This window comes from Gnatocerus cornutus, chromosome 9, assembly GCF_029298725.1.
Source record: "Gnatocerus cornutus isolate USDA-ARS CGAHR chromosome 9, icGnaCorn1.1, whole genome shotgun sequence".
NCBI classification, from domain to species: Eukaryota; Metazoa; Arthropoda; class Insecta; order Coleoptera; family Tenebrionidae; genus Gnatocerus; species Gnatocerus cornutus.
In genome coordinates, this window is record NC_142241.1 from 4,648,586 (window position 1) to 4,663,590 (window position 15,005).

General features: G+C 36.6%; 3 protein-coding genes across 3 annotated transcripts; 1 reads left to right on the top strand and 2 right to left on the bottom strand.

Moving 5' to 3' along the window:
- Positions 1–3,512: 3,512 nt before the first annotated feature.
- On the bottom strand, positions 3,513–5,333 carry LOC148167963 (odorant receptor 82a-like). Its single transcript, XM_088044676.1, has 5 exons — positions 4,607–5,333; positions 4,057–4,570; positions 3,819–4,011; positions 3,627–3,782; positions 3,513–3,580 (listed from the first exon to the last, which is right to left on the bottom strand). Exons 1-5 carry the CDS (start codon positions 4,815–4,817, stop codon positions 3,530–3,532), a joined length of 1,125 nt encoding a protein of 374 aa, XP_087900802.1. The 5' UTR covers positions 4,818–5,333; the 3' UTR covers positions 3,513–3,529.
- A 1,899-nt stretch (positions 5,334–7,232) lies between these two features.
- Positions 7,233–10,386, top strand: LOC148167964 (clarin-2). Its single transcript, XM_088044674.1, has 4 exons — positions 7,233–7,921; positions 9,669–9,857; positions 9,904–10,039; positions 10,085–10,386. Exons 1-4 carry the CDS (start codon positions 7,702–7,704, stop codon positions 10,215–10,217), a joined length of 678 nt encoding a protein of 225 aa, XP_087900800.1. The 5' UTR covers positions 7,233–7,701; the 3' UTR covers positions 10,218–10,386.
- Positions 10,387–10,426: 40 nt separating this feature from the next.
- On the bottom strand, positions 10,427–14,644 carry eIF3a (eukaryotic translation initiation factor 3 subunit a). The gene is made up of 7 exons (XM_088044673.1): positions 14,450–14,644; positions 14,020–14,365; positions 13,619–13,970; positions 12,162–13,388; positions 11,253–12,114; positions 10,665–11,204; positions 10,427–10,617 (listed from the first exon to the last, which is right to left on the bottom strand). The coding sequence occupies exons 1-7, from the start codon at positions 14,496–14,498 to the stop codon at positions 10,559–10,561; spliced, it is 3,435 nt and encodes a 1,144-aa protein (XP_087900799.1). The 5' UTR covers positions 14,499–14,644; the 3' UTR covers positions 10,427–10,558.
- Positions 14,645–15,005: the final 361 nt, after the last annotated feature.

Sequence of the window (15,005 nt, forward strand, 5' to 3'; positions counted from 1 at the left end):
GTCACAAATTTTACAAACAAACCATCCATAGCAACGAAAATTTTAGTGGTAGTGCGAATTTTTAGTTTTTTTAGTTTATTTGTGTTATCAAGGATAGTGCGAATAAAGTGTAGATATAAACATTTTGTTCACCCTTTGGATTAAACTATTATTGTTTTAATAGCGAGATTTAACATTTTATTAGTAGACATTTGAAAAATATATTTTCTCCGTTATAATTAGAATCTTTTCATAAACAAATTATATACAAATAATGCTCAAGCATTATGCACATACAAATTGCTTTTCGTTGTTTAGTTTTGATAAAAATTAAAAAAATGCGCAAAACAAACAATTTAAATTCTCGCAAAAAGCACAAACTTTTCTTGGAAGACTTTTATTTAAAATTTGGTGGTCCTTTAATCAGATCTTTGATTGGTCACAAATAAAGCTTTCCAGCTCTTAAACGGTTAAAGAAAAACTGATAAAAACTTCAAAACATTACTTTTCACATCTGCCTCCATCACCCCTTTCGCTATGGCCGTAACATTACCTAAACACTCTGTATTTTAGAAACTGCTTCAAAGAATATAAAATTAATAAATTTATTTGAAAAAATATATTTTCTAATTTGGCGCTCATTTTGCTGTATCATAATCATTATGACACCTTAAGATTTTAGTAAAACATTTTTTATGTGACATTGAAAAAAAGAGTCATATTCCAGAAAGAATCTAACCGTAGTCAACAAAGTTAACAATATTCTCTACTACACTGGAAATGTTTTTACGTAAAGAGTTGTTTAATTTTGTTATGCTATAAACTGTTACAAAACTTTCAACTCTTATATCATTGGAACCAAAGCCCGTCGCGTATTTTTTTTTTAGGTTTTGACTAAAGAAATCGTCCCCTTACAGCCTATTTTCTCTGGGTCACGAGTTCTGGGTCACTCTGTATGTACGGAACCACTTGTACTATCGGCAAAATTGTCTAGTATAATTTTCACTTTAAATCATAGGCGTACTTCTAATTGTCATTTATGACAATTGATGACAGTAGTTAGTTAAAATCGGCTAAACATTGAACTGTAGACAAAAACCAAGATCAATTGCAAAATTTCATGAAAATCGGTCGCTAAGAGCAGTGGCTGCTGTTTAGTAAGAATTGTATAAGTAAAATAAAATGTTTAAAGAAAAAGCAAAAAGAACGCTACTGCCCAAAGTCTAATTTACATTATGAAAATTCAGAAAAAATCCATGACAACGAAAAAGTCGTTCACATTTCGGTGTCGTCAATAGTATGACAACGAACGAATTTTATAAATTGATAAAAATGGTGATGCACAGGAATCATAATAAAAAATAACCTAAATAAAAACCTGCAAAAAAAAACAAGAAAGGTTCAGAATCTTGTTTTATTTTTACCATTTATTTAACATCTAAAGTCCTTTAACTTGTGTTAATACCTTTGTTAACAATGAAGAAGTATTGGACCTCTTTTTGGGACGGCGTCATTATTTCTTTTTTTTATAAGAAAAGGTTACTCAATGACAAATAACAGTCCAAACCGAAGAATAAGAACAATGCTTTTATAAAAATGTATTTACCTACAAATTTAATACATTACAAGATGTATTTTACTATTAATATAATTTACACGGCAGTAATCATGCATCTAAAAAACTACAACAGTTTTATTACCAGCAAACAGCAAAGTTATTGGAAACTTATAAAAAAAAATAAACAAAGGCTCTACTGTGATCAAAATTGTTCTATAGTGCCAAAATATACCTTCAAATCTAAGTTTTATGGTGCTCCAGGAGTCTCACTTTCGTAAACTTTAGAAATGTACCAATAAAACCAGCAAAAAACTTTGTTATTTAAGTAACTTCTACCTTCTTCATTGTTTAAACAATATACAAGAACTGATCGCAATCTTTCCAACACTACAAGTTCGTTTCTTCTCTTGACATGTAGGTACCTCCAATAAATAATTATTACCATTGAAGTCAAGACTGTATTCCCATCACTTTTATTGAAATTTTCATCTGAAACAAATCGAAAAGACGTCTAACTTTACACTACTAACTTTACCTTTGATTTTGTAGAAAAGAATTAGAGTCGCTGGAACCACACAAGGAACCAAATTAAATAACAACAAAATTGTAAGAAATTGGAAATTTTTATGTTGGCACTGCAAAGACACTTGTGAACTAGACGTTCCCATGATTGATATGACACTTGTCAATAAATTCCCATATTTATATGCGGCGGAAATAAAGAAGTGTGTGTTGTCATTGGTCCAAGTCATAACAACAGACGCTTTATCTCATGCAATGAATTTTATATGAGAGAAAAATATGCATACACTTTAAAGAGAATATTAACAGAATTGAATCAATTATAATTATTTTTTCATGGGCGCTATGAGAGGAAAGGTTGTAATTTGCTGTTATTTTCTATAAAGGAATTACGCGAGGCAAAACAGCTGCAATAAAATGTGAAATTTTTTTATTGATTAATATCTAAATCCCACATGAAAACATTTGACAACTGGAGCTTCCGACTTGTTCTATTGCTGCCCAAATTCTTAGTTTCTTTCTTGCTTGTTACGAATAATCGAAGTTCTACTGTATTGTGAAAATTTATTAACACTGCAATATACTTTTATAGAATATTAGATATAAATGCACGGCGCATCCACCATTTTAATTTAAATAAAAAATAAACATACACGTTCTAATTCAAGTCCGCTCGCCGAAGAAATAACAAATTCATTTCCCTGCATTGATGAGCAGAATAAAAAAAATGGAGTCTAGAAAAAACTTACCAAGTCAGCCATCAAATAAGATTATTTCTTGAAACTGCCTTCTTAGGTATATTTAGTTCTTAATAAATTATGTGGAAACTGTCAGTTTTCCAGAATTTTAAATTTATTTAAAAGGAGTAAATTTCAATAAAAATGCAGTTGTTAAAAAAGTTAACAAAGTTGGGAATCGAAGTTTCATGGAGCTTTGGAGGAGTTGCGACGGTCGATATGATTATGCAGAAAACAGTAATTTATGTCGATTTAGCTCACTTTTGAAGTGTTGCTAACGAAGTTTAGGAAAGCTTCTTATTTAAACGAAATTTGGCGGATTCTCTGAAAATTTCGTCACCCTTTTTATCAATTTCAAATAAAGAAAGGTTTTCTGCGTCCCAACCACAGTGATTATCTCAATTGCGTCGAATCAATTTTTACGAAAAGCAGTAATATTCGTCAATAAAACGAAAAAAAGCATGTGCTACTACAGTATTTACTATAACATCTCAAGTGAGTGGACAAGCAATAAATAATAATTGCAGTTATTCTCTGCAAGAGCTTTTGTTACTTCTAATAGGTGATCAATTGAATTATTTGACTAGTTTTGATATTAATCATTCCTTAGCATCTGTCCATTATTTGACGTTGAAAAATCAAGTGCAACACACGTTTAATTCATTACCACTTAACTTAAATTTAGTGTTATTACAATCTAATTTGATTAAAAACTGCACCAGTTGTATTCATCTTAAGAGGTTGCACTTAATAAATTCATGTAGGAGTAAGCAGTCCGCATCACCTTCAATATTTTATTAAAACCGTAGATTTCCAAATTATGTACTTACAATTAAAATTAAAAGAAACGACAAATAATTGAAGGGTCCGGCAGAAATGAAGACAGCTTTTTGTGATCGCACTATCAACAGCAACAGATTCTTTTGAAACATTGTATCTATGAAGTACCACTGGGTGTTGTACACAGAAGTTGCTACTGACAAAGACTTCAAAAAATGCAAACTTGTTCATATAAAGAATACTTCGTCCATCACATGCTGTCCTCCTATACACACCACGGAGAAACAAGTAAACCATCCACTAAATAACGAAATTGATTCAATAGTCAGACCAGTTTTGATGATGGTGTGACCGATGATCGCAAACAGTAAACCAGCAACAGCTACGTGAACAGTGAGAGACACACTGTAGCTTTTGCTCAGTTTTTCGGCAATTCTACAAGAAATAAATCGCACATGTTTCATTTCTTTTAACTCTTACTTAAAAGTGAAGCTATGGTACTCCACCCAGCGCGCTAGTCGCTTCTTTCTCACAGCTAGATCGGGTTCTTTCACGACTCCATCAATCAACATCTTCAAATGTTGAATTCTTACTACTAAATGCTCCATGGATTCCAACATCCCAATTGATATCATCCCGGCAGCTCCGTACGTCACTAAACAACAGTAACACTGCCAAGAGTACACGAATTGTTTCATTGGAGTGCTCTTGTAGTCCAAAGGCAACCACAGAGGGGCTGCTAACAACTCATCAGTGTACAGAGTGGGCCAAACAAAAAAAACAGCAGTCGTGACATAGAGGGCAATTTTGAAAACTCTTGCTATGGTCTCGAGCTCTTCACTACGTCGATCGAAATGGGGCGGTTTTCCAAACTTTTCGAAATCAGACAAGTCTCTGATAACATCCACGAGAATGTGTTGATTCTTGAGAAAACTCGAAGCAAAATACATCACTCCAATTTGACTCACGACGTTTTCCAAGCTTCCAAACACGTCTACGAAATTATAAGCAGCGTGAAAAAAATACTTACTCTGCTTGTGGACCACGAGTTCTAAGGTGCTCCCAATGAGAAGGAAAGATGCAGAAAAAAGTGATAAAATTGCTGGTTTCTTAGAAAAGTGTTCTGATTTAGGCCATAAATAAATGCGTTGAAAATGAGTGAGCGTGGATTTCATTATCACGAAAGTGTTATCAGTTGGAGAAGAGAGATTTTTGTGAAGAAAGTTATGTATAAGTTTCATTCTGCACAGAGATGGTTTTGTGGACGAGACAAGAAAAGAAATGAGAGGGTTGGATTATTGTTTATATAAGAGGCTTTACCCAGATGGTGGTTCTCAGGATTTCAATAGTTTATATGTAAATCCATAATTTAACAGAAAAGTAATTTTTTATTGATCACACAGAAAATAACATTTTACATTTAAACGAATTAAATTGACGAGTATAAAACGAAATAAAGGTCTATTATTTAAAATTTAGGGAAGTTTTATCATGCGAAGTTGCACACACTTAGATCTAAGTAAAGGAAATAAATAATTAAAAATCTCACATGGTCGATAATACATTACATAGCTTATCATCGCGTCGCTGCACATTTTTCCACGATTCAAAGTATAGACTATATTGATTGAATTGCAAAATTTCGATGTTAATGCCACAGCTAAAAAATTACTATTTTTGAGTCGCATATTAACTTTAGCAAATTATAAAATTTGTATTTTCGAGACCATGCAAAAATTTTTCCACATTCTTCACTAAAATTCAATTCTGGTAATTTTTGTGTCATAGCCATAAAATTTACGAAAGTTACTATTTATAAGTTAAGTATTAACTCTACGAAGTTGCACAAACTTTAGAATTTTTTATTTTCAAGATCATGCAAAATTTTTCTGTATTATTCATTAAAATTCGTAATTTTGGTGGCATCTTAGTGCTAGAGCAATGAAATTTGGAGAAACCACTATTTTTGAGCAGTGTATTAACTCTACCAAATCGCAAAACGCTAGAGCTAGAGACGCAAGTTCTAGAAATTTACATTTTTATGTCCAAGCAAAAAAATTCGTAATTTTGGTAAATTTAGTGCCACAACTATGAAATTTGGGAAATTTACTATTTTTGAGTCGCATATTAATTCTAAGTTAAAATGCAAAAGACGCAGATTTTAGAATTTTTCTTTTTTAGAGCAAGCAAAAATTCCCGACATCCTTCACTAAAATTCATAGTTTTGGTAATTCTTATGCCACAGCTATGAAATTTGAGAAATTTACTATTTATGAATCACATATGAACTCTACCAAAATGCTAATTTAAAGAACAAAAGACTAAACTAAAAAATAACAATTTCTATTTTTTGCCTTTTTGACGAAATTTGGTGTTTTGGAATAAAATGTATTTTTGATAACTTTTGTCAACACAAGAATTGTTACAATAAATTTCTTTGGAAAAAATTTAGAAATTACGCAATTCGTTATATAAAATAATAGTACCTAAATAATAATAAATATAAATAGTTTTGGTAATTTTTGCACCACAGCTACGGACTTTAATGAAGTTATTAAATTTGCAAAATTAAAGAGGAAAAAACACAAATTTTAGAATTTTTTTTTTATTTTAAGATCAACCAAAAATTTTTGACTTCATTCACTAAAATTCTTATTTTTAATCCCAATGGTAAGAAATTTAAGAAATTTACTATTTTTGAATCACGTTTTAAGACTAACAAATTGCAAAAATAAAAAGCGAAAGACGAAGAAAACGAAACAAAAATTTCTAAAATCTGTGTCATTTGCTTTTTATTCTTGCAATTTGCTAGTGTTAAAATGCTAAAATTCGTAATTTTGGTAATTTTAGTCCCAAAGCTATGAAATTGAGATATTTTATTACTATGCCTGAATTGTGGATTAACTCTGACAAATCGTATAATTAAGCAGTAAAAGACACATTTCAAAAATTTTAATTTTTAAGATAAACCAAAAAATGTTGATATCATTCTCTAAAATTTGTAAATTTGGCAATTTTGTTGCCCCAACTATGAAATTTGAGGAAGTTGCTATTATTTGCTATCTTGAGATTTCAATCGTAGTGTTTAAAAATAAAGATATATAAAATGATGAATCGATATCTAATATAATCTATATCAATATAAAACTCACTGTAAATTAATTAATAAGAAGCTTTTAATGACTTCAAAGGTTGCGAAACAATGACTGTTGACATTGACCTTATCAGAAAGTATCATATTATCAGATTTTTTGTAAATGAATGATTGGCGCGAGATTATATTTTGACCAAGTCAAATCACTCCCTCATTAAATAATATTCTAGAACCTTCGTTTTTCAATGTTTCTCTAACTTTCGCTAGAACTTTGAAAGAAATTCGTTTCCACATAAATTTTCCAATTTGAGCAAACAACAATAATTACGCACTTTTCCTTTTAATCCTGAGAAAACCAGTGTCGTGACAAGAAAACCAGTCAAATCACACGCAATATTCAAAATATCTTCCACCACTTTGAAAACAATAATTATAGCAACAACCAAACCGGAACTTGGTATTAAGTGAACACTAAACCAGCATAACCCAAAGATAAAAATGCTCGTGTTTACCTTAAACTGACCTTAATTTTTCCCGAAAACGCCACAATTACCTTGCCCGGAACACGTTACCCGAGAAACTCCGGAAAGTAACGAGTAACTCGCGACCTCACCATCATGACAGCTTCAATCTTCAGTTCTTCAAGTTGGGCATCTGAAAGTGGTAACTGTTGGTGATCAAGTCGTGTGAAAAAGTAACATTTTGTGTTAAACTCAGTTTCCGGCCACAAGTGCGTCTCCGGACTACCTCTAAATCGTTCCGAGTGTTAAAAAATGAGTGTTGTGACGCAGCCATATCTTCTTCATCCAAAGTAGGACAAATATGCAAAGAATTCATCTCAACAAATGATGGATGAATGAGAAAAGACACCGCAGAAAATGACTGTTACGGTTTTCCAGTGACTTCAACGCCAAGTCAGACCGGATCCATGCTCGAGTGCTTAAATACGATTTCCGTCCATCCCAAGAAAACCACTAGAAAGTAATTTTTGGCGATCTTCAGGTGAAATTGTGTCACTGGAAGATGTCAAAATGAACCTGTTCAAGCGTGGAATGATCTTCGTAACGTTTTTCGGCGCTTGCATCGCCATGGCCTTGTTGGTTGCAAGTTTGGGAACCAAACAATGGGTGAATGCCAAAGCAAAACGTGTAAAAAACCCACATGAAAGCGACGGAAAGATCAGTTTTGGACTATTTGACGGGAAAAAGGAACTCAATGTTGCCTACGGTTGGAGGACTTACGAAATCGACGGTGAGGTTCTCATTATATGACAATTAGATGTGGATTAGTTGGAAAAACGAAAGTGGCTTTGTTAAAATTCCAAAAGCGTACAAGACATGGACGAATTACGTCACGTTTATTCCGGGGTTTGGTTATGTGATGACAATACAAACATGACGAGCGCATATTGGGCGAAAATTGAAAGCTGGAAGAGGAAATTTGCGGTTTCACAAGTATCGGAAAAAAGCACAAATTAATCGAGTAATTTTTACAAAACGCGAATTTTGCACAATTCTAACTCAAGCATTACAAAAACGTATTATGTAGAATCAGTCTCCGGTAAAGTCGCGTGTTTATTCTTGTGCAAAAACTGCAGCGGAACCAAAGAGGGTATTCACTTATGGAAATTGCTCATTTTGTATACTAATAATAATAATATTAAAGGCAAAGACACGCCTACACAAGGTTAAAGAAAACCACCAAAGTGCACAAATAAGACGTTGACTTTGTCGTTCTGTTTCAAAGAGACCGAGGTCACGTTCAAACTCCAGTTATGAAATTACACGGAAATTCAGAAATGTGGTCGGAATGTAAAAGGGCAGAAGTCAGTCGTTTGCTCGCAAATATTTCTGTAGAAGTCAGTCGTAAATCAGGAGCGGATTCAACAAAGAAACATAATTTGAGGAATTAAAACATCTGGAGAAAACAAGAATCCAAGGAATCTAAGAGTTTTTAAATGAAACTGTTGTCTCTTAACAAACTCTCAAGTTTCTTGGCTTCAAAATTGATCATTTGGATTTTAATTGGCTCTCGTTGGTACGAATTAGCTAAAGAAGAAACATTGAAGGAAAGAAATGTGAGGAGTTGAGACAAGTTAGTCATAAATATGAGAAAACTGAGCCTGCAGCAGACTTTCTTGCGGTTCGTTCCCACCGGAAATGACCCTACGAAATTTCGGTTTTTTTTCTCAATTTTAAAAGACATCGCCGGTGGCTACAAGATGAAAGCGATAAAGGCAAAAATAAGCGAAAAAACTACTTTCACTCCATGTCCAATACTTTTTATTAATCTATCCACAAAAAATGTATTACGAACGAGGTTATGACACCCATTTTTCGGTTACTACATTTAAAAATCAAGGAAAACCCGTTATATCCACATTGAATTTCTCGTCGGTCGTGTGCAGGGCCACCATCGTGTCAGGAGGTCACGAAATCCGTTTGGTCTCCTCCTAAATTTAACAATCTACGAAATTATCCAACAAATCCGTTATTGTTTGATTGATAATCTAATTACGTTATTCGTTTTCTGTTAGGCTTCGCTTACAAAGAACCGATAGATATTTACAGTTAGATACGTTCACTTCTTGAGTTAATAAAATTGCTTAGAAAATGAGTTGACATCCTAATAATATACACTTAAGATAATGACAAAGTCTTGCATGTATTATTTCCATATTTGTATGTCAATAAATCGTTAGATGCTAAACAAAACCTCGCCTAATTTTAATTAACCAGAAGAAACTTCTTACAATTAAAAAAACGTCGAAAATGAAAGTACCTAACGAATCGACAGATTTATTACTTCTTTATTCAAATTCGATCAGATAATGAATATTTTCACAGCGTAATCAGACTCGTATCTTTCGTTAAATTTGTTGAAAATATTTTCTCCACGCTTCAAGACACCATCAATTTTTCTAATTACTCGTTTTGTGCCTATAACCCACATCCAAAAACAAGTATAAATGCGTGCCACACTGTTAACTTCTTTGCAGTAATCGACCTCCTCAAATACGAACCAGAATTTTTAATTTACTGGTTTTGGCTGGGAAGCGTCATTGGAGTCTGTGGGGGCCTCTTATTCTCAGGACTCAGCGCGGTGTTTGCCGCCATTAACACCGCCACGTCCACCTCCCAGAGATTGAGCTCTCCTTTGGGACTCTACGTCTGGAATACTTTAGCTCGTGAGTTGAAACAGTTGCACGAATTCTTTTGATTCGGTGGTTTTAGTGTTTGCCGATGTCATTGCCATAGCGTTTTGGATAGCACAGTTTTATCTAAGGATACAGTTCAATGTGCTATCCCGTGAGGATAGAGACAACGACTGGACGTCGGAGAACATGGCAGATTTGGGATATTCCTTCTGGTGAGTTGGTGAATTGTTAAGGGGCTTTCTCACGTTGTTTTGCAGGTTTGTCGTGGGAGCAGCTGTAGCCTCATTTGTAAATATTATCATAATTTTCATAGCGAGTAGTGAAAAAGAAGTTGACACCGTAATACCGGTTCTTGAAGAAAAAACCAACGGCGCCATCATGTTGTACTAACAGCTCTGTGAATAATTGCTTGTAAAAAATTATTTATAACTTTTTTTAGACTTTTTTAGAATAAAACATGAAAATAGAACAACCTCATTTGGTTCGCAGCCTTCGTCTGCTTGTGATTAAACTTTCACTGAATTCCTCCGCAATTACAATACCACATTAAATTACATGTGTTTTCTCTGTCAAGCGGTGGTATTTCCAATAAAAAACTGTTTTGAATTTAAAATTTATTGAGGATATAAAATAAATGTAAAGCGCCCACAACTACCCCTCAATCTTTGCTAAAATGAGGATACAATTCTTCCAATACAATTATAGAATGTTCTACATAATAAAATTACTCCTCAACGCCGTTTAACTTCAGCCCATCCTTCGTCTTCTTCCGACTGAGTTTGTTCACGTGCTGAAAACAAAATCACAATTTTTTGACCGCGTCTCAAATTCACTTACGTTTCTCCTTCGGTGGTGGTGGCGCTCTTCTCTCTTCTGTTCCTTTTCTCGAAGGATCATCTCTTCTAGTAAACGACCTCCAGTCCGATTGCCCCTCTCGGCCTCCTCCACCGCCTCCTGCTCCTCCACCTCCTCCACCTCTTGGTGGTTGAGGACGTCTCGGTCCATCCTCTTCAGCTCTCCTGCTTCTCCACGAACCCATGTCACGTTCACCGCCTCTGCGATCTTCGCGATCTCCTCCTCTGCGATCCTCGCGATCACCACCTCTGCGATCTTCGCGATCTCCTCCTCTACGATCTTCGCGATCACCTCGACGATCATCACGATCTCGTCGGTCTTCGCGATCTCCGCCTCGATCACGTCGATCATCTCTCCTCTCACGATCATCGCGATCGCGCCTTTCAAAGCCACGTCCCACTTCTCTGCGGTCCTCGCGACGGTCGCGTTCTCGCTCGCGCTCAGGCTCACGATCATCATCAGCTTCGCGACTTCTCCAAGCGTCGGCGGGTTTCGAGTCTTCCTGACTTGCACGCATATTTCCTAAGTTAGAACATTAGAAATGAATTGAAAATTTAGATCGTTACTTACGAGGTCTCCAGGCTTCCACCTTTTTCGGTTCTTCAGTTCTTTCAGTTCGTTCAGATCGTTCAGATCTTCTCCAGGAATCTCCGCCTTCTCTTTTGGGGGCGGGTGCTGCGGCGGCGGCTGCTTCGCGCTCTGCAACTTTGTTACGCCACGACGAATCCTTCGGTTTGGGATCTCGTGTTGTTTTCTCGCTTTCTTCAGCTAACCTCTTTTCGATCTCCTCCAAACGCTGTCTTTGTTTAGCTCCAGTTCTATCCAACATCTCTTGTTGCTCTTTTGCTCTCTTTTCTTGTTCTTCGCGCTCAGTACGTTCTTTCTCCTCGCGTTCTTTTCGTACCATTTCTTCTAAACGAGCTCTTTCTTCCTCCTCTTTTCGCTTTTGTTCCGCCAACTTCCTTTCTTCTTCCTCTTCTTTCTCCTTGATGTAGTGAGTGCGTCTGTCTTCCTTGCGTTTTAGCTTCCGATCCAATAAGCGTTTCTGACGCTCTTCAGTCATGTGTTTTTCGAATTCTTTCAGTTTATCCTCGTAGACAATATTACGTTCCTTCTTCAACTTCTCTAAGAACGCGTCTTTGTCAGGCTTCATTCTAGTCAACCTGTCTCTTGCGGCGACCGCTAATTTACGCTCTTCGATAGCAGCAGCGATGCGTTCCTTTTCTTGTTGCTCCCAGAACGCTTGGTCTTGCAACTGGCGCTCTTTCATACTCGACTGAAGAAGAGGGATTTCCTCCAATCGTTTGGCACGTTCAAAGTAATCGACCTTCTTCTCCTGGGACTTGAGTTTGGCCTGGAGTTCGCGACGTTCCTTTTGGAGTTCTTCAGCTTCTTTAGCCGCGATCTGATCGGCATCTAACTTCTTGATATCCTAGAAATAAAAAGTTACACTAATTTTTTCGCAACATTTCAACCTACATCTTCGTCGAGTTTCTTCAAAATCTTCTGTCCATGACCGGTTTGACTAATCTGTTGCAACTTCTCTTTAAGATGTCTGTCCTTGATCTGTTGGATTTCATTTTGAGCTCTCTTCTTTTCTCTCTCCTCACGTTCGTGTTCTAGACGTTTCTGCTCAGCTAAGGCTTGTTGCCTAGCTAACTCTTCTAATCTCCTTTGTTCCTCTTCTTCGCGAACGGTGTTAAGACGCTCGATGTACTCTTTACGATCTTCGATGATTTTGTGGCGTTGTAAGATCTTCTCGTGCTCCTGTGCTTTGGTGTCATGGTAGTTCTTGACCATCATGTTCCGCATCTTCTCTCTTTCCGCTCTCTTCTTATTGGGATTGATTATGCTGATAGCTTGGTTCAAAACAGTTGACATATTCACTAGCTGGTTCCTGACTTGCTCGCTCGGCATCACTTGGAGAGTCGGACCTTCTGGCTTGTCTTCTCTTTGACTTTCGCTTAGATCCATACCGAAATGAACACAGTGTTTTCCATGGTCGATTCTAATCTGCATGTCGTTGTGGCGAACGCAATCTACCAGAAGACGTTCCAAATGGAATGCGTCCGTAAACAAAGATAACTCAATCAGTCTCGAGAACTCAATGGTCTGATACACTTGAGCGATCTGTCGGACCAAACGAACGAGCGTTACGTCTTGTAAAGCTGGAATATACTGCTGGAGGAGATTCTCTTCGGCTTGCAACGACTGAATAACAGTGTTCACTCTCGAGCACAGCAACAACGGATGGAAGTCAACCTCCAACCAATTGTACAAATCCTGGAGTTGCGGCGACGCCAAATTCACCACGTTTACTCTAACAAGATCCTTCAGCAAACTTGCTCTAGTCGGAGGTTGGAACAGTCCCAACAACACCGCCAAACGTTGAGCTTTCTCCAAAGGCGATTTATCTGTTTCAATAAACCGATCAAATTCCGGATGAGCCGATGGGAGCGGAATTGAAAGTGTTGCGATCAAGACGCGACAAGCCATCCGTTGGAGTTCTTCTTGAGTGATGTTCTTCTTCATTTCTTTAGACAGTTGGAATAGTTTGAAGAGCGCGGCAGCGTGGAAGAGGTAGTTTCCAGCTTTCCAGAAGACCATGGCGAGTTTTTGGTAGTAGTTCGCCATGGTTTTGGGGACGGGCATCTTCTTGGACATGTTCATGAGGTTGTGGATGTCCTCGATGGCTTTGTAGGCTTCCTGTAATGGAAAAATTCTACGTCAGACTTGAAATTCTTTGTGAGAAAAGTCTTGAGACCAGCAAAGAACAAAAAATAAGAAATTTATCGATCTGGAGAATGTAAAAACCAACTTTAGTAAATGACAGGAGGATTTTAGAGGCCGCGTACGTCAAATTTAAGTCCGAGACAAAACCAGTAATAAAAAAAAGAACAATTGCGTAATTTCAAGTGTTCTTTATAACTTTTTACCTGCCACAGCTCCATTTGTATAGCAAAGTCCAGCTGATGTAGTCTGGTCTCTAAGTTCAGCTGTTGGGTTTCTGGCTTAGACATGGAAACATTGGCCACTTGTGCTGGAAGTTTGCAGATATCCTCCAAGTGCTTCCTCAACTTATCACACAACTTTCTAAACTCAGTCTTGCGATTATACTTGAGACAGAATTGGAACGCCATTCTTGCAATATCATGATAAAGGTTTTCAACATGTGCGTTGGTTCTTAGCAGCTCTAAACATTGGCAGTATGACTCCCACAAGAATTTGACCCAAGGAGTCAAAATCGTGCGGTCTGAGCGGTCTTGCGCGTCTTCCCCAGAAACGGCACTAAAATTGGGAGATATAGAAAGTTTTTAAGGGGCTGTGAGTCCAATACCTTAAAAGTATACTTTCAGGGGTCGCCAAGTTATCAAGATCATCGATGTCAATAACCGCTTGCGCCGACTGTTCCCTCGCATTTTCTGTTTTTTCCTCCGCCATTCGCAAGTACCCCCTGATAACATTCTCAAGAGATCCCACATTGACGGATTGGAACATGTTTCGGTATTGAAAGAGCCCCTCTTTGGCAATATGGGACTTTTTCAGCTCCACACACAAATCGAGGTACTTGAACATGATGGGTTCCAGAACGGACTCCGACCAGTTGTAGGCCCATTTCTTATTACGAAAGACTTCTTGAAGAGTGTCCAAAGCCCTCGCCGGTTTCCCGACTTCGATAAATTCTACAAAAAGCGAAAAAACTCGTCATGTTATATAAATACACATGGTCAGGCGTGCGTAGCATATGCGGCGGGTTTTGGGCTTACCGTTTGCCCTTTTTAGGGCGTTTTCAGGTCGTTGACCGTAACGAGCCATTTCTTATCACTTTGTAACGCACTTTATTCACATTTAAACGTATTTTCAAAGAAAATAAGCAGATCCGTGTGGAAACGTCAAAAATTTCCACAAGGCACCTGCAGTATGGCGACCGGAAATGGGAGCGTGTTTGACAATGACAAGTGACAGCTTGACAGATTCAGTTCCGGCGCAGCGGGAAAAATTAGAAAAAAAGAAAAATCTACTCGTTTTTATACAAAATAAATAGTAAAAATTTGCTACGTGCTCTATAACAGTTATAGTTCTCAAGTCTCTACTTTTTTTATTGATTATGCAAATGCAATGTTTGGTGTATAATTGGTTGCCTATGCGCGGGTAATCAAAAATTGTTAATTTACGGTATCATTTAAATCCCTAAAATAAAGCTTCTTCGGACTGGATTCCAAAAAGTTTATATGATAACTAATTAAGCATAGTAACTCAATACAACAATTAAACAACTTTATTTAATCCAAAAAGGTACTTCACTATGAATAAATTATTAGA

Excerpts from the sequence above, each read along its gene's own strand:
- LOC148167963 (XM_088044676.1), bottom strand. The coding sequence starts at position 4,817 with ATGAAACTTATACATAACTTTCTTCACAAAAATCTCTCTTCTCCAACT. Across the intron at positions 4,012-4,056 it reads TACCATAGCTTCACTTTTAA|AATTGCCGAAAAACTGAGCA; the intron begins GTAAGAGTTAAA and ends TATTTCTTGTAG. Across the intron at positions 3,783-3,818 it reads GACAGCATGTGATGGACGAA|TCTTTGTCAGTAGCAACTTC; the intron begins GTATTCTTTATA and ends CATTTTTTGAAG.
- LOC148167964 (XM_088044674.1), top strand. The coding sequence starts at position 7,702 with ATGAACCTGTTCAAGCGTGGAATGATCTTCGTAACGTTTTTCGGCGCT. Across the intron at positions 7,922-9,668 it reads GAGGACTTACGAAATCGACG|TAATCGACCTCCTCAAATAC; the intron begins GTGAGGTTCTCA and ends ACTTCTTTGCAG. Across the intron at positions 10,040-10,084 it reads GATTTGGGATATTCCTTCTG|GTTTGTCGTGGGAGCAGCTG; the intron begins GTGAGTTGGTGA and ends GTTGTTTTGCAG.
- eIF3a (XM_088044673.1), bottom strand. The coding sequence starts at position 14,498 with ATGGCTCGTTACGGTCAACGACCTGAAAACGCCCTAAAAAGGGCAAAC. Across the intron at positions 13,971-14,019 it reads CCTGAAAGTATACTTTTAAG|TGCCGTTTCTGGGGAAGACG; the intron begins GTATTGGACTCA and ends TCCCAATTTTAG. Across the intron at positions 10,618-10,664 it reads ACCACCACCGAAGGAGAAAC|CACGTGAACAAACTCAGTCG; the intron begins GTAAGTGAATTT and ends TTTTGTTTTCAG.